Source organism: Halyomorpha halys, unplaced genomic scaffold, assembly GCF_000696795.3.
Source record: "Halyomorpha halys isolate HHAL.00 unplaced genomic scaffold, Hhal_1.1 Scaffold154.1, whole genome shotgun sequence".
In the NCBI taxonomy this organism is placed as follows: domain Eukaryota; kingdom Metazoa; phylum Arthropoda; class Insecta; order Hemiptera; family Pentatomidae; genus Halyomorpha; species Halyomorpha halys.
In genome coordinates this window covers 1-18,713 of record NW_027112031.1, presented here as the reverse complement: position 1 = coordinate 18,713, position 18,713 = coordinate 1, and the positions used below count along the sequence as shown (strand labels likewise).

At 29.5% G+C, this 18,713-nt stretch overlaps 1 protein-coding gene across 1 annotated transcript in view; it reads right to left on the bottom strand.

The window, feature by feature from the left end:
- The window catches only part of LOC136796374 (calcium-dependent protein kinase C-like), a 99,688-nt gene extending 84,377 nt beyond the window's left edge, over positions 1–15,311 (bottom strand). Inside the window, exons 1-3 of the mRNA XM_067049939.1 lie at positions 15,284–15,311; positions 12,358–12,428; positions 12,136–12,277 (exon numbers count right to left, since the gene is read on the bottom strand). Of these exons, the coding sequence (XP_066906040.1) occupies positions 12,136–12,277; positions 12,358–12,428; positions 15,284–15,311 (241 nt within the window). The remainder of the gene's footprint in view (positions 1–12,135; positions 12,278–12,357; positions 12,429–15,283) is intronic.
- Between the last annotated feature and the right edge of the window lie 3,402 nt (positions 15,312–18,713).

Here is an 18,713-nt window from a genome sequence, read left to right as displayed (position 1 = left end):
TTTTTTTTTTTTTAATATGGATTATATTAAACAAATAGTGAAATTTATCATTGGCCTTTTATAACCACAGCAGAATAGATTTTTGCTGAGGCACGTCAACGTTCTAAGTCCGATATATACTACATATGACATTATATATTACACTTGAAGTTAGTTGATAATGAAGTAATAATAATTAAGACAAAAAATAAAATGGATTATTGAAAAATATATTTATAACAAATAAATAAAACACTAAATATCATTGACTTTTACGCCTTAACAAACATTGAATACCTAAATAACAAAAATAACAAGTAGGAGTAAATGAATAAATAATAAAAAAAGTGAACGTAATAAATAGTTTATATATATATATGTATGGAATTTGAAACATTCCTTTTTATAATAGAATCTAGAATTTATTTGTTTTAGATAATATTTCAGTTATGTAAAAACTAATGTAGTTCTGTAATATTGTGAAATCAGGTCTAGGTCCGGAGTCCATTGTTTCTCAGCAGTACGTTAGTAGGTTTTAATCATTTATGGACACGTTATATAGTCAACATTGAACATCTAACAAAATTGTAAGTGTTCCTGTCAGTTGAAAATATACTTTGGGCTAATTGGGTGTGTGATATTAGAAGTCTGTTGAGAGAGATCTCTTATCGCCAACTGTTTTGAATCGATGACTTTCATAGAAGTACTCCATGCTTTTAATCTGTTTAAGTTTGTTTTCAATCACATTGTTCCAAGTTACTTGCTATCGTAAAATTATCACTTTCTTATAACGAAATACCTTGATTGAAATTGTTTATTAATTATTATATTTAAATGAATGATTAATTTCAATGATTCATGAAATCTAAAAAGTTCGATTTTTATTTTTTATTCAACGTTCAACATTATCCATAAAAATAAGACGAGAAAAACTGAAAAGTATATCGAAATACTATAGCTACCTCATAAAACAACGAAGGGGTTCCGTTATTTTTTCATCTGAGTATATAAATGTATAAATATTTATATATTTATAATGAAATAAAAATAATATTGGGAGTAATACTTATGTAAGTTGAAATCAAAAAATATTTGATAGCATGTAACACAATCCCTGCGAGATGGGATAACAACTAATTCTGGTGAGCAGTATGAGGGTTCAAAATATAATTCAATTATAAAAATCAGTGCTTCACGCTATTGTAAGAAAAACCCCCAAAAAATACAAATCAGAATGTTCTTATATAATAAAGTCTCCAATTTTTCCACCTACAGTACAACAGAGGGTATAAGAACATTAATAATTATTTCAAATCTAACAGTTCCTTCACATTAATAAAACAAGGCATTAAAAGAAAATTACATTATAAAACAAAAATGTAAATTTTGAAAATTATTTGTAAATTTTAACTTTTACAGAAAAAAAAAAATCTAAACTAAAATTTAAATGTAACGAAAATTAAAATAAATAATAACTAAAATCTGCAAAACTATTAAAAAAAATTCTGCAAAAACAAACTAATATCATTTTTTTTTTCCTAACCCCAATAGAAAATAATATTGTTAAAATTGTATACATACATACATTTAGAGATTTGTTGTTTTACTGGAGCATTGCTCCATTCTAAGAACAGATTGAGATATTTTATATTGTTTGGACTTTATATAAATGTTTAATAGATGAGGTGCTGGGGCGCACTTCGTTTGTTCATTTTAAACAATATCTCTGATAGCTAAAGCATTATAACGTAACTTAGATATAACATGCAAATGATAATTGAGGGAGAGATTTGCGTTTTGTGTACATAATAATGGGTGCTGCACAAATATAAATTATAAAATAAGTATGGTTGCTACTAATTAACGAACAGTACGGGTACTAGTTTGCCTTGAATCATCTGTCGGCAATTGTTCCACTAAAGATCAAAATAAATACAACACGACAGTAAATAATATGTGACCGGACAGTGCCTTGACTGAGTGACACCCCTCTCATGTTTTTATTCATTTTAGCCTGACACTGTTAATTAGTGTTATAACACTTATTAAAATTAAAGAAAAAATCCTATTATTTAAATCAATAAAAAACATATTATCTAAAGATTGTTCCAGACATTTAGCATTGCATATTATAGAAAGTTTTTAATTAATCAATAAAAAAAGTTGTAGTCACTTAGTTGGATGACAACTATGTATGTACAGAGTTCTTTAGGGTTTACATTAATGACACGAAAATATTAATTAAGCATCTCAAAAAAAGAAAAAAAGTCCAGACGAAGTAAGTCCGTTAAGGCTTTGTTTAAGAGTTATTCACATCTAAAGATTTTCATTTCCATGAATTATTTAGATTTAATTAAATAAATTGATGTATGTTTAAAACACTTCATTGTATGGCTGTATAGTCTGGGGAGCGACATCCTTTACGAAAAGAAAAAATTATAATATTATCAAAATAAAGTCGTATTGCAGAATTGCAGTGGATGCTCCTTGGTTTGTAAGAAACAGCCGATTGCATCGGGAATCACAAATAGAGACCATAGAGGATTAAATTAAAAAAAGGTTCATGAAGTTCTCTGTTACCTATAGTTAATGGAGAAATGACCTACCACTTGGGAAACCCAACCACAACCCGAAGACTGAAGCCCAGGCTGCTGCAGAACACCCTGTTATAAATACTATATTTATCAGTTCTGTTAATGTCATTCTAAAATTTTATTTCATCTTAATTTCTCTTCATCTTTTTCCACTAGAAGTCAACTATTTATTTTGTTAAATCCATAAATGTCATTGTTTTTCCATTAAATTTACTTCTATCTTTCATTAAGAATTATTATTTTAATTTATTTTATCTTAATTTTTTTTTATTTATACAATTGTATAAAGTCAGGGGTGTCTTGTATGAGACTATACCACCCTCCATCATAATCAATTGTTAAAAAAAAAAAATGTACCTCTTACATTAAATATGTAAGGCCCACCAGACCGATCTGGTATTAAGTAAATACATTTAAAAAAACAATACTTTATTACCAATATATGAACATTAGCATTCATGTTAAAAATAGTTTAGAGTGATTAGCTTGAGGCTAGACTTCTTCCCTAACAGTGGCCGAATGGCACTGCATTTATGTTAATGTTTCGCAAGTTCAATTATCGTTCTTCACAAAGAATTAAGGTCATTGATTAAAGTTCGTTTAATAACAAAAAAAATCTAGAAGTGTCGAATTTGGAAAGCGTGGCAATGTTCGGCCACTACTGTCGTGGAAGTTAGATCCCGTTTACAAAATAACTTCTTACAATGTTATCCAAATCCTTCTATAACTGTTAAAAATTTGAATTTCCGCCACTTAATTTAAGCAAGCAAATATTCCCAGACGTTCTATTTTATATCTTTAGCTCAAATTTGTTTTCGAAGTTAAAGTTTTTACGATTTCGTCCGATTTAGATGGTCCAAAATCCTGCATACGTTTCGTACAGATCGTCCTGAAGTTATTGCAATTCCTGTCATACTCGAAAAAAAATGTATGGGCACGTGGCAAGAACCCTCGGACACGTGTCTTATATTTTTCGGCCTATTGTCATCAAAAATCGGTTTCATTGAAATCGGAGAGCCTACGTGCGTAGCCTCCCCTTGTAAGTCATGACACCGGTATTGAATGCCAAACGAGGCCGAGCGAGGGGAGGCACAGACGCTGTGCGTGGAAAGATTACCGATTCCCAGAACTCCATTATAATAATTGACAGAATAATTATGTCCCTTCGGAGAGGATTGTAAAGAGTGGTGAAGCTGGAGGAATTGGAAAACTTAATATTCAAAGCAATACACCTAAAAAATATTTAATATTAATGGTAATGTTTACATTTTATTACTAATGTATTTTGAAAACATATTAATTTATTTATTGTAACTTAAATTATTCGTAACAGAGAAAATCTGTAGACGTGAATGTCTCCTACACGTTAACGGACATAGGGATTTTTTATTATTATTTTGAGATTTTCAATTTATATTTTCAGTTAGGACACTTATTTATTTATTTAATGTAATTTACAACTGTACAAAATAATACAATAGGTAAATATGTTGTATGTTTCATATACTCTTGAAAATCTAGGGAAGGAACCACCCATTGGTTCAAACATTAATTTAAATTAGAAGGTCCCGCGGCCATCTTCTTTTCAGGCGCCTCGGAGGATTATCAGGGATTGTTAAGGATGAATGATTAAGAATTAATGGGTTAGGATGGTTAAGGAGTTTGGAATGAAAAGACGCATATCTGTTTTGGGTCAAATCTGCAACGAAGTTAGGACACTTAAACTTTAAACATAGGATGTTATAATCATTATTATAATGAATAATCATCATTATAATAATCAAACATTAATACAGATAGGAATACACTTTAATATTATACTATAATTTCATAATAAAATAATGTTATAAGTCTAAACTTCCAATATTTGAATACTCTGACGTCATTCCTCACCTTTAAGTTCCATCGAGGTATAACCCAGTTTTAGTAGTAATCTGTTGCTTTAGTTGTTTTCATTATAATATTTACCTATTACAGCTATATTTGTTGATTAAAATAAATTGAAATTATGGCTCTATGATAATCCTTACATATTACAGCAAAACAACACATATTACTTCCACAGTTTATTTTATATGTGTGATCTAATTTATGTATTCGTTTATATGTCGTTTTTTTAATTTATGTATTAGTTATTTTTAAATTAATTAAATCTTTTTTTTTTTGTTCTTTTTTTTAGTGAACTGTTCTACTGCTATGATTATTTTGTTACTGATTGATAATTTTTGTAAATTTGATCGAAAGGAGAGATATGAAGGAGTGAAACAGGGGGAGTAATAAATTGGATATAATTGTTAAATTGGTAAATTTTTGTTTGGCTTTGTGTGAGAAGGAGGAAAACTAATATATGAGCATAGAAAGGAAATAGGAAAAAAAAATGAAAAATAATGTTTTGTTAAGAAAAAAAAATTTATTTAAGTGTATTGATGATAATTGTTAGAAAAACTAAAAATGTTAATTTATAGTAGTGTATATATGTCCAATTATGGATTGATGGGTAAGCTGTGAATGATAGCAACCCAATGTATTTGGGCAGTATTTCTCTCCTTTCCCTAAATGATTCATCGTTATTTTCAAATCGATCACTTCTTTTTCCTTTATTTTCACTTACCTATATATGAAATATATAATAAGGGGAAGTATTCTAATTCGAGTTTTCGGTGGAAATACATGTTTTCAGTCCAAAAATCTTGATCTTGCAAAATATTCTGTTTGTGTGTGAACCACCTAGATCAAAACCGAACAGTGTTTTTTTGTTTCTGTTTATTTTTCTTTATATTATTATTTTATTTATCGATCATTACTATAGTCATTGGTACCTCTTGCACAAGACCATACCCTTCCTCCAGGAAATACCCTACCCATCAAATGTTAAAAAATAAACTTACAAACTTACGAACCAGGGACGATATAGTAATAAAGAGAAAAAAAGGAGTAGTCATACGAAAATTAAATTACATATTTAAGACGTGTTTATGCCTGGGTTGTTAAAGTAACGTTTTTGATAAAAATCGACAGCCTGATAGTGCCACTTTATAGAATCAATTTTTTGCATTTTTTTTATTTTCTCAAAAACAACTTAAACGATTTTGATCAAACTCGACATTTTAATATAAAATGAAGTGATCTTTAATACCAGCTATGTATTTCATCATTGACATCGTTTAATTGGGCTTAAATAGCGAATTATAAAAAAAAAATTAATTTTTTTTAAATGAAATAAAAAATCATTACTAATAGTTAGCAATAATAAACAATAGACAAATATCAAATATTAAAGAATTTGATGAATAACTTAGGGTGAAAAAAAGAAAAATAAGATTCAAATAAAAAAAATACGTCTCTGAATTGCATGCAGGCGTGTTCGGCTTCGTTATTTTTTGTTAAACTTTTTAAAGAAAAAAAAAGTTAATAATTGTTCCCCCCACCTTAATAAACTTAAAATATGAGTTTTTATAACAAAATAAAAATATTATTTTAAAAAAATGTTCGCCTTGAACCTTTGAGTCCACAAATCTACTCAAAACTTGGGGATGTGATTAACACCAGATTCTTCATCTTAACAAATATTTTATTTTCTAATTTTCAATAAATACTAGAACAAATATCTTATTATTTACTTATATTTGTTTCATTTTTAAATACTGTTTGCAAGCATCCCAGCGATTTGGTATATATAAATAAGTTCATTATAAACTAGTTATTGCGTTAATTTTGGTTTGTTATTTATTATAATTATTATATTAATTTATCAATTTATCCCAATGAATCTCCATTCAATGCCTTCATGGTTTTCACCTACGTCAAAAAATTATTTTTTTAAATTTACTCTTCTAAATTTACATAAAATTTAGGTACTGCGTTAAAAGGGGGTTCGCAGTGGCGACTATTTCCATAATTAATGAGGGATGACTTTCGAGAGAAACTGCCTTTTAAAAAAAAAAATCTGGATTCAACATCACTGTTTCATATATGGTGAAAAAACAGTAAAGAAGTTAGAGCTCACAGGCGAAGGGGGGGTACCAGCCGGCAAAGCGGTTATCTCTGACGCATGGATTGTTGGAATTCTAAACTTCTGGCCTGTAGCCAAAATTAGAAAATAAAAAGATGTTCGGATTAAAATGACAGCTGGGATGTCGGTGGGCGTGAGGAGGGATCAGCATCTACGTTCTTGAGAACCGGTCGATCAACTCAACGTAGATAATTTGAAGAGTTACATATAGTAAATGCTATTCTTATTTATAATCATGCTTTCATCGACAGCTATAAATAAATCGATTCGTGTTAGAACTTTGAAATAAAGAAGTAACTTAAAATAGTATCTGCGCAATATCATTCGATAACAATGATAGCTAAAGAACAAATACTTTGTAGTCTATATAACTTTGGTGTTTCGTAAACATATGGTTGGGTAAACTAGCCCTTGCGAGAACTCTCGCATCAGATGTGTTTCTTCTTTCTCTATAATCGATATAATGCTCGTTCGTTTAACCAATATAGTATTATAAAGAAATTTTATTCAACTAAACTTCAAAATTTATAATTAAGTAATAGCTTACGTTATAATGTATTACATTGCCACACTGCAAAATATCAAGTTTTACAGTCAGAATTCAACTATCCATAAACATATGTTAACTCTCAATTATACCCACTGAAACCTCGTAGCTTAGCTGTACATGGACGGATGTTTCAGGCGTGCTACGAATTTTTGGTGGGAACAAAGCGGGTCTGAATAATTTAAAACATAAAAATTGGAAATCGGTTAAGCCGTTTGCTCAAAAAAATATTACATATTAAAAACGGATAGACTAAAAATATTTAAAACAGTATTTTGTTCTAATCATTCTTAGAATATCACTGTGTTATTTGAGCAATAAAACCTATAAATATTAAGCATAGATGGGCAGACTAAACACATGAAAAAAGGCACTGTTTGACGTTGAAATGCTTACTCATATAAGGACTTAGAGAAATATACAAATGTAGACCCCTTGTTTTTTGTATCTTTTCTATTCAAGAAGGATTTATTCAAGTGAAAATTTTATTTTGTATTTCACGTATTCTATAGATTGTACAGTAGAGAGTGGTTGATTTTAGATAATCCAACCAGCTTTGAGACAGTCATAGAGAGACAATAGATAAAGAAACCCTCATCTATTTAAAAAAATAAACCAAACCTTTCTTTTTTTTTGTCAGATTTGCCACTATTCAAGGAAAGCAACGATATCCTCATATAAAGATAAGATATTACTCGACGATTGTAACTTCATCATTTCCTACACCTGCGCTCAAAGTTTTAATTAAGTTTGAAACAGACACTTAAGACGGTTAAATGGAGCAATATTTTAACAGCTTTTAATTGATCACAATATAAAATTGCTCCCACCTCCATGGTAGCCTTAATTATCTTACCTTTAAACCTTGTAGCGAAAAAAGCACAGCCCGGCCGATCCACCCCACTAAAACCTCCAGTTAGCAACGCTTCTATACCACTTTTAAAGCATTTACTCAAAACTGGAAGAGGAGACTTAACATAGGTAAATCGACAAATAAAAGCAAAAATTTAAAAAGCGACTAAAATTGGAAAACGGCGTGGAAACGTGTCACAATCTTACAAGAGTAGATCATAACATAAAAATACAAGAAGGTAATGCTAGTTAGACCGATCCACCCCAGTAAAATCCCCAGTTAGCGACGGTTGTACATTTATTTTAAAAAAAAATCACATAAAACGGGAAGAGGAGATTTAAGGTCATTAAATAGAGCAATATTTAAAAAGCACCGGAAATTGGAAAATTGCGTGAATATAATATCTATATCGGGGTATGTATGAATATAATATAAACTATGTTGTTCTTTGAGGCTTCTTTTAACCATAACATTTTCCCCTAGCTAACCCTAAGAATCAAAATCAAAATCCTTCATCGTTTCATTCATAACATTATCAATTAGATTATCTTATGATAAGAAGGTATGAGGTATTATGCAAACAATAACTGATTCACGTTATGAAAACAGGAAAAATGTGAGATGTAAAAGAGATATTTTGATACAAAAGATATATACCTAACTGCTTTAAGGATGTGCATTAATATGACAATTCTGCTCGGATGATTACATAGGTAATACATTATCGCCTTGAATAGTTTTCGTATTTTCAAGGGCATTTTCAGTTAAGTTATTTTCAAATACCGTAAAAATGAATATTTAACACTGAATCTCGTTAGTATATATACATAAGATGAGCTGTTATATTTTATTTAATATACTCAACTTTTTGTTACAAAGTCAGTGTATGATTTAGGCTTTTCTCACCTTCTTTGTTGTGATAATATTGCGGTAGTGATAATATTTAATGTTCAAATTAAACTATCTAGATATAGACTCGCTCCTATTCCATGAACCTTTATCACTCACCTTTGGTTTACTATCTTCTTAAATATAGTACAAGAGCCCAAGAGGAGAAAAAAGGCAGTTATTTCACCCCAATTTATGATTACTTTAATGAAACTATGTATAATTACTAGTGAAAAATATTACTAATGAAACTATGTATAATTACTAGTGAAAAATGAGTCTGCCAAATATAGGTAGGACGAATAAAAAATGGCGACTGTTTCAAAACGTTAAAAATAATTAATATTTCATTCGGAGCTCTATATCTTTAAAACTATCAACAACATTAGAAAACCTAAGAGAACGTCATTTAAAGTAGAGTAAATTTACTAAAATGAAAGCCCTAATAGAGCTATTTACGTTAAAAAGTTCTCGAGATATAGCTTTTCATAAAATGTTGTACAGAACGTACTGAAAACTCAGTAGATAGTGAATTTATTTTGAAAAATCTATATCTCTAAAACCATTTGACGTACAGATGTCTATTAGCACTTAAACTAAAGCTAGTTTAATAGGCTATAAAGTAGTTTATAACGTTTATCTTCGTCGGAGTAGTATTTTTCATGATATTTGCTAAAATAACTTGATTTATAGTTGTTCGGACAAATCAATACGTTGTTCAAACAAATACTCTTACGAAGATAAGTGTCATAAACTACTTTGTAGTAAGTTAAATTTCCTTTATTTAAGCGCTGGCAGACATATGTACTCCTCGTGAGGCTAGAGATATATTTTTTCAAAAATCAAACATTTTATTCGAACTACTAGAAATTAACATTTTGTCAAATATCATAAAAACTACTACGCCTACAAAGATAAAAGTTATAAACTATTTTATAATAAATTTAACTAGCTTTAATTTGAGTGCTGGCAGACATCTGTACGTCCAAAGGTTTTGTGAAATAAAGTTTTTCATAAATCAAACTTATTGTCGGTAGTTTTTTAAGATAAAGAGCTCCGAATGAAAAATACTAGTTTTTTAAGGTTTCGAAACAGCCGCCATTTTTTTTTATTCCCCCTAACTATACTTGGCAGATTCATCAATTTTGACTATTAATTATACGTAGTTTTCATTAAAGTAATCGAAAATTGGGGTGAGATAACTACCTTTGTATCTACACAGCTCTTGTACTTTATAGTTCATCAGTAAAAATATGTCTGTTTTTAGTAGATAAAATTGCTTTCTACCAAGATCATTCCTTTTTCTTATATTGTATATAATAGTTTTTACTAAAGTAATCAAAAATTGGGGTGAAATACTGAATTTTTTTTCTTTCCGGTTCTTGTACTAATAGGTTAAGTAGCAATGAGGAGACACCCTTCCAAGTCTGAAAGAACATGGGAAGGAGCCATTATCAAAAACCGTTGGGATAGAATACTTTTGATGAATCGGAAGAGGTATTGATGCTCAAAAACTTTCACCAAACTCTTCCAATAACAGTTCTAAAGTGCACCATTATTCTTTGTGTTGATTACTTTTGTTGTAGTATCTCTTTGATAACCGTTTAGATTTTCATAAAACGCTATAAAGAGCTAACAGGCGTAAAAACGTAAATATACTAGTGCATATTAGTGAGTTTGTTTCTGTGTCCATATGTATAATTCAACTTTCTCATTACCGATATAATAACTCCACATCTGTCATTTCTTATTCTGTTCAACCTAAGCCAAACCGTACGATCCCCAACCATTTTTCTTCCCCCTTTCCAATCCAGACCTCTCTTTGCAAAACATTCACTTACCCCTTCAACTCATTTATGCCAGGGTCTTCTTTGGGACTTAAGCCTCTTATAAGCCTAACCCTCGTATGTTATGTTAGCGTGACCATTGTTTTCCTTACTTAAAACGTGCTCAAACCACCTCAGATTTCTGTGGATTACCCGTAGGTTCGACCCTATAACGTTTTTATTTAACTTACGTTTAGCCTTGATATAACAATGTTTCCACCCGTCGGTTAATTTAAAATTCAAAATCAGCATTCCTACTTAAGTCACACCGTAGTCCGTAAGTAACCCTGGTTTACGGTATATGTCTGTGCATGGTAACTTGAAATCGTTAGCCTGTTTGTTCGGCTACAAATGTCTACCTTGTAAATAAGTTAGCAACCGCGGGTCTGCAGCGGCGTCGGCTAATAAATGCAATAAAAAAAACTTTAAATAAAAGATTAGGATGCATGAAAAGTTACAAAAAATTTAAGTTTAACGTTAAATCTTTTACTAAATAATTCAAAAACACTATCCAAAATTATAGTCTCAAAACATTTATTTCATTCACACGTCCAACGTTTCGGCCAATTCCAACGTGTGAATGAAATAAATGTTTTGAGACTATAATTTTGGATAGTGTTTTTGAATTATTTAGTAAACAATTACCAGTCTCAAGAAAGAAATTTAAAGATTATAAAAAAAAAGCTAAATCTTTTATTTTACTAACAACCAAATCCATAATTGGAAAACAATTGAAGAATTCCTAGCACTGGATTAAATGAAAGGTAAGGACTTGTTTCATTATATGAAATTAAAGTAAGCATATTTTTAGCATTTAAGTTTTAACTATTAAATTATTTCACCACCCTAGTAATAATTTGTAAACAAAATATTTATAATTAATCCTTTTTCCTTCGTTATATTTTTTCTCTATCAATATTCTGATAAACATATACATTAGTAATGTTTATTAAATAATTTTATATTTAAAATTCGAATTTAATTGCAACTGCATAAATAGTACACCCTTTAAGAAAAACTTTCAATAAATAATAAATTAAGAGTCAGTAAAGAATAGGAATCACTTTCCCAAAATAGTGTAATCATTACATCTTTTAAATAATATTTTTAATTAGTTGAGTTTCGGATAAATTCTAATTAATCAAAATAGGAAAAGTGCAGCATTGCAATGGCATCCCTTGCGGGGATCGAAATGTAGAAATTACCATGAGAGTTACACTTAGTAGATGATGTTTTTTTTTTTATTCAAACGTTGCATCATAGAAAATCATAGAAAAAGAAGAAGGAAATTCGGATAACTTTAATTTTAAAAATAACAAAGAGTAGAATTTAATTATTAATTGCTTGAGGTAGATCTTTTTTGCAAGTTAGTACCGACAGCTATATTTTAGAAGAGCTATACTGCTATACTTGAGTATTTTGACAGTTTCACTTACCTTCACATTGGAGACCCTGCTTTATGAGACCGTAGAGTAGTGATCCGCAATGGTCGCAGAAAGTGAACCTCTTGTAGCTGTGCATAACGAACCGATGGGGAACATTGACGTTAAACCTCTGGGCTTGGACAGCCTGACTTGACTAAAACATAATTAACATGTTTTAATACAATTACTTGAATCTTCATTTCTATATATCAATATAAACTCAGGCCTAGATACCTCATCTTTCATTCCTGGACATTTGGTAACGACGGAGAGGTGACATCTCTTGTGGACAACACATGTGCAAACTGAAAAAAAAAAAAAAAAAATCAAATATATTTTTTATCCCAACAAACAAGAACTAAAGGTCGAAGTACTCGTTCAAATCAGACTTTTTTAAGTTAAAAATTTAACTAAGCATCGGTAATTTTACAATATTTTCAAGTTGGTAAATAAAATTATTACATAGCTTCTTCTACCTCATCGTGTCCTAAGTCTGATAAACAACGGGTAGTTCTAAGCAATTCAATTAGTTTATGAGTAATGACCGTGTTTGCATATTTTCAATATTTATTTCTTAAGGGCGACTCACCACTAAACTTAAATGAGCCGATAAAAAATAAAAAAAAAGATCTAAGATTAACCCTTAAATAACATATCGTCTCTTATGTTGTGATGCTTCATAAGTCCGAAGAAATCAACAATACGATTTTAATACTTGGAAAAAAAAAACTCAACCTATCATTATATAAATATCTCGTTTCAACCATCATTTAGGTAGCTGAATATTTTCTTCCAATTTCAAGAAATCTTTCGATACCTCTATAGAATAAATCATTAATCTATTATTTATTTTAAATGGTATTTCTGATAAACCATATCTAACGGGATATTATCACAAATAATCAATTTTGTGGTCCGGTTGTTGTTAAAATAACAGTATGATTGCTTATAAATGGGACAAAAAACAATTCTAAATTATACGTATAAATAAAGAAAACTCTAATGCGTTATAACTAACAGTAAATAAAACGAATGCGAGTTTTATATGCCAAAACAGGGTATAATATTGTTAATAGTTAAATAAAATTTTGACAACAGGCTATTAAAAATTTAAGGTTATCAATTAAAATAAATTACATCCATAAAGTCCTAATTTTAATTACGTTACGAAAGATCTGCCAAATAATTTCAAAGCGTCCCTGTTCGCAGACGATATCGTCTCTAGTGTAGATCAACTTATATCCTCGCAGCGAAATACAGAATGCAAATGGCTCTGGATAGTCTACGCCAGTGGACCGAGAAATGGGCAATGACCGTTAACCTGGCTGCAGTCCCTATGAGTGTAGAGAAGGTGAGCAAAATGCCGAGCACACACTACAAACGTGCAAGCTATTTTCCGAGCAAAGGAGGCTAATGTGGCCCTCGAACTGAGGTGCAGAGAAAGCTCTATGTAAGTCTGGAGGACCTAAGAAGAATCACGGAATTCTTCATATTAATTTCTGATCTGCCAATCTAAGGGAAGAACATGGAAGAAGAAGAAGAAGTCCCAACGATTTTTATTAATAACTTCAAATTCGGTCTACCTGGCCATCATCAAGCACTATTTAATAACAGATTTTATTATAATAAATTAATAATTTAATTGTTATTAATATATTCTTGTTTGAGAGTGGTTTAGTTTATTTAAAATCAAATTTAATCCTTTTTTTCTCAACTTTATTCTTTTCATAAATGTAAATGAAAGAAAGAAGAGAAGTGGTTAGTACAAGTTTTAAATTTAAGAAAGAATTATATAGAAGAAGTTATAGATGGGACAAAGGCAATTAATTATCCGGCATTTTTAAGAATTTTAAAAGAGAAAATGACAACAAAATAAAGGTATCCTTGAAAATGACCTGAGGGTCGAAACGTTGGAAGGTTTTGAAAAGAATAAAGTTGAGAAAAAAAGGATCAAATTTGATTTTAAATAAATTAAATTATATTATTATTAACAATTTTTAAAAGTATTATTAATTAGCATGCCTTACATTTTAAGTTATGCTACTTTATTATTAATAATAATATAATTTAATTTATTTTAATCGAATAATAATACCAGTCTCGAACATGATATCGGAAAATATATATAATGAATTTTTAATGTTGATATCAGCTGAGGGCAGATTGATATTTATATCACTTATGATCTTTAGAGATCATAAACTTCCTTCTTCATCCTCATTATCTTCTAATCACCCCTAGCATAGTTTGTGTTGAGTTACTCACACATCATGATATACATCTAAGATGTATTGTGTGTGAGTACAATTTCTTTAGATTTTCTCCATCTCGCCTTATTCTAGAATTTCCAATTAAATGGGGTACCTTTTTTTTTTTTTTTTTTTTTTGAAGGTTTCAAATTATAAACCAGACTTGAAAACGAATTCATATCAGGCAAGTTCGTGATCCGACGCATCCTGCAAATGGAAATCGACAAAAACCGAAAACAATGTTTCACAGTTTAGGCGTAGATGGTGCGGAAAATACGAATAAAATTAAATGGTTTCAGAATCAAATTTCCTATAAGGATTCGTTATAGTAATTTGAGTTTGCTCGACTGATCGAGGAGACTAAAATCGTGATGATGGTAGATGCTTACCGGGAATTGGATTCCGAAACGATTTTTCTCTTTAGGGTTTTACGATTTTCCGCACCGTTTGCACACAAATCTTGAACAGTTTTACTTTTTTTTTTAAAGTGAATTAGGCTTTCAAGACGCATCGGATCTAAAAGTGCCCGATAGGAATTCTTCTTAAAATCTGGTAATATTGGAACATCGTTGATTGCCGTGTATAATATATAAAAGAAAGGACCAATCATTGTTTTACTAGAATAGTGATTAAACTACTTATTGTGAGCCAACGTTTCGCCTCACTTTGCAGGGCTTCGTCAGGGCTGACATATTTTGATTATATTATATTTATTGTATCCATTCTTTAAATTTTATTCCATTTATTGTAATTTATCTACATATATTCATATAATTTATCTATTATATTTATATATTATCAAATATTTCCTAATATTATCCCACTTTAATATTATGTTATATCTTTTTGCTTTCAAAGGTAACGTTATTTTTTAACCGTCAAATTTCTCAACTGCTCTACCTTGTTCATACTTGCACCCACCTCAAGTTCATTCTTCATCTTTCCGTCCTTCAGAAGGGTAGGTGTTCTGTTTTAGTCTTTTTTCTTGACCTTTATTTTATTCTTATTACTCTTATTTTTCATCTTCTAATGTGTAATGTATTTTGATATATCTTTTTCTTTTATTTACTTTTTATTGGTTATCATTTCCGTTATCATTAATTGTCTAATACTTTATTGTAATATACTGTACATCTCATTTTTATCTTCTTTAATTTACTTTGTACATTTTTAAATAAACTTTCATATATTTCAAATAATTTTTAGCCATAGTTTAGTTTACTTTTATTTTATGTTATGTACTCTCTTACTTTGTTACTTTAGTTGTTTGTATCTTTTTTAGCCCTAACCATGCCCTGCAAAAGGGTTCATACTAAATATTTTAAATACTATTTGAGTTCTTTTAATAATAATAATAATGTGAACCGCAAGCAACCCATGAAGGATCAGGGGTAACTACTTTGTGAGGAAGTGCAATTTTTCAAACAACGGTTGTACAAGGAGGTGATATTTTCAAGATCACGCTCAACCACCAGACTTTTCCTCAAGTATGGGTACCCACTTTATAGAGCCTGGGTTGGCTCCTGAACCCAGAGTCGACGTACGGCTACAGTAACAGTATAAATAATTTTCTGCTACAAACGGATTCGAACCCGTGTCCTTTGAGTTAGCAACCCATTGCCTTACACGTTGAGCTACCGCGCTTCCGATTTACTATAATAATCCCTATATAAATCTATATCAATAAATAAATGCTTTTCATCGAAGTTAACGTTTTTCTTGTTCTTTAGCTAGCCTTTAAATGACGTACTCACTTGAAGTGTTTGTAAATTAAAGATTTGTTCGTAGTTACGTTGTTTCAAAGCTAAGGTGAAGATACGGTATTTCAATACTATGGAGAATTTGCTCAGTTATTCTGTTTCTTTATAAAAAAGGAAATATAATAATCTTTCTCCGTTGATATGTACATAATATAGTGGAGTCCTTGTAAAACTGACGAAGCTGAGAACCATTAATGATTAATTAAAATTGTCTATAAAACATATTAAAAAATACTTAAAAATATAATATATATTTTTCAACTACTTTTAAAACGTACCCCTTATAAATGAACTCAAAACTATTAGGATAATAAATAAGATAAAGAAGTCTTAGACTATTAAAACCCATCATGTGTGATTAAACTAAATGAAACAAGACAAGTATATAGTAAGGCCGGCAATTGACGGTTTGCTACTACAGTGGGAACGAATCAATAAATTGTAAACAATGATAGAGGGGTTCCACATATATGAAGGTTGAACAGGCCACAACTCGGTTGCTAGTCAAGATATATAAATAGCTTTTCATAGAACTTTTTTTTTTATTGTTTAGCCATTTTCCTCTAAATGTTTATCATTTCTGTTTAATCAGTTCTAGAACACGTGATGCGTTCACTCCTGAGACAGATGAAACAACTTAAAGGAATGCTAGGAACTGACTCAGCCGAATTGGGAATATCGAATGTTGTAACAACTTTATTGTTAGACATCAGACAAGATAATTTTTCAATCAGAAAAAAAATTAATTTCTTAAAGTAAATTATATTCCATATTCATTAAGTTGTGGTTACTTAAACGATCTTATCTATCCCGAGCCTTTATTCACTTTGTTCATGCTTTAATGTAAAAAAAAAAAATGTTCCCCACTGCATCATTAAACCTAAATTATGTGTTAAGACGCTGCTTATCTTTGTTAACAATAGCAGCCTCATTGGTTTTAAAAATTTCAACAAACTTTATATATTAGTCGTCTAGGCTTTCTTCCAAAAAATATTAGTAAGCATTAGAAATTTTGGAAAATCTATTCAAGATCTGGTGTGATTCTTAACAGTGTTTAATCCGGCGTTGATTCTTTCATACAAAAAATAATTATAATAAAAATAAACAAAAAAAAATTAAAAATTAACACTGAGAAATAATATTAATTGAAGACAGATGTGTGTATACATTAAAATAAAGTATATCATTAAGTTGTGGTTACTTAAACGATCTTATCTATCCCGAGCCTTTATTCACTTTGTTCATGCTTTAATGTAAAAAAAAAAAATGTTCCCCACTGCATCATTAAAGAAACCTAAATTATGTGTTAAGACGCTGCTTATCTTTGTTAACAATAGCAGCGTCATTGGTTTTAAAAATTTCAACAAACTTTATATATTAGTCGTCTAGGCTTTCTTCCAAAAAATATTAGTAAGCATTAGCAATTTTGGAAACTCTATTCAAGATCTGGTGTGATTCTTAACAGTGTTTAATCCGGCGTTGATCCTTTCATACAAAAAATAATTATAATAAAAATAAACAAAAAAAAATTAAAAATTAACACTGAGAAATAATATTAATTGAAGACAGATGTGTGTATACATTAAAATAAAGTATATCACACCCAAATAGTTTTAAATTAAATCCTGATATATTTACTTGGTATCGATCATAGAACAATAAAATCGGTATATAAATTTTTAAGATCACACAATATGTTATGTTGTAACAACTTTATTGTTAGACATCAGACAAGAAAATTTTTCAATAAGAAAAAAAATTAATTTCTTAAAGTAAATTATATTCCATATTCATTAAGTTGTGGTTACTTAAACGATCTTATCCATCCCGGGCCTTTATTCATTTTTTTCATGCTTTAATGTAAAAAAAAAAAAAAATGTTCCCCACTGCATCATTAAAGAAACCTAAATTATGTGTTAAGACGCTGCTTATCTTTGTTAACAATAGCAGCGTCATTGGTTTTAAAAATTTCAACAAACTTTATATATTAGTCGTCTAGGCTTTCTTCCAAAAAATATTAGTAAGCATTAGCAATTTTGGAAACTCTATTCAAGATCTGGTGTGATTCTTAACAGTGTTTAATCCGGCGTTGATCCTTTCATACAAAAAATAATTATAATAAAAATAAACAAAACAAAATTAAAACCTCGATCAAATCTTAACTTTGAGAAATAATATTAAATGAAGACAGATGTGTGTATTAAAATAAAGTACAGAATTTCACATCACACCCAAATAGTTTTAAATTAAACCCTGATATATTTACTTGGTATCGATCATAGAACAATAAAATCGGTTTATAAATTTTTAAGATCACACAATATAAAAGTATATGTTAGGAAATAAATAGATATGAAACAAATAAAAAAATACAATTAAATTTTATTGGAAATAAATAAGGTTTATGACCAAGGAAGTTTTATGTCATAAAACAAGAAAGAACGAACGAACTATAATTCAGATGACTGAGAAGGAAGTTTATTTGTTTTTAAATAAATTAAATTATATTATTATTAACAATTTTTAAAAGTATTATTAATTAGCATGCCTTACATTTTAAGTTATGCTACTTTATTATTAA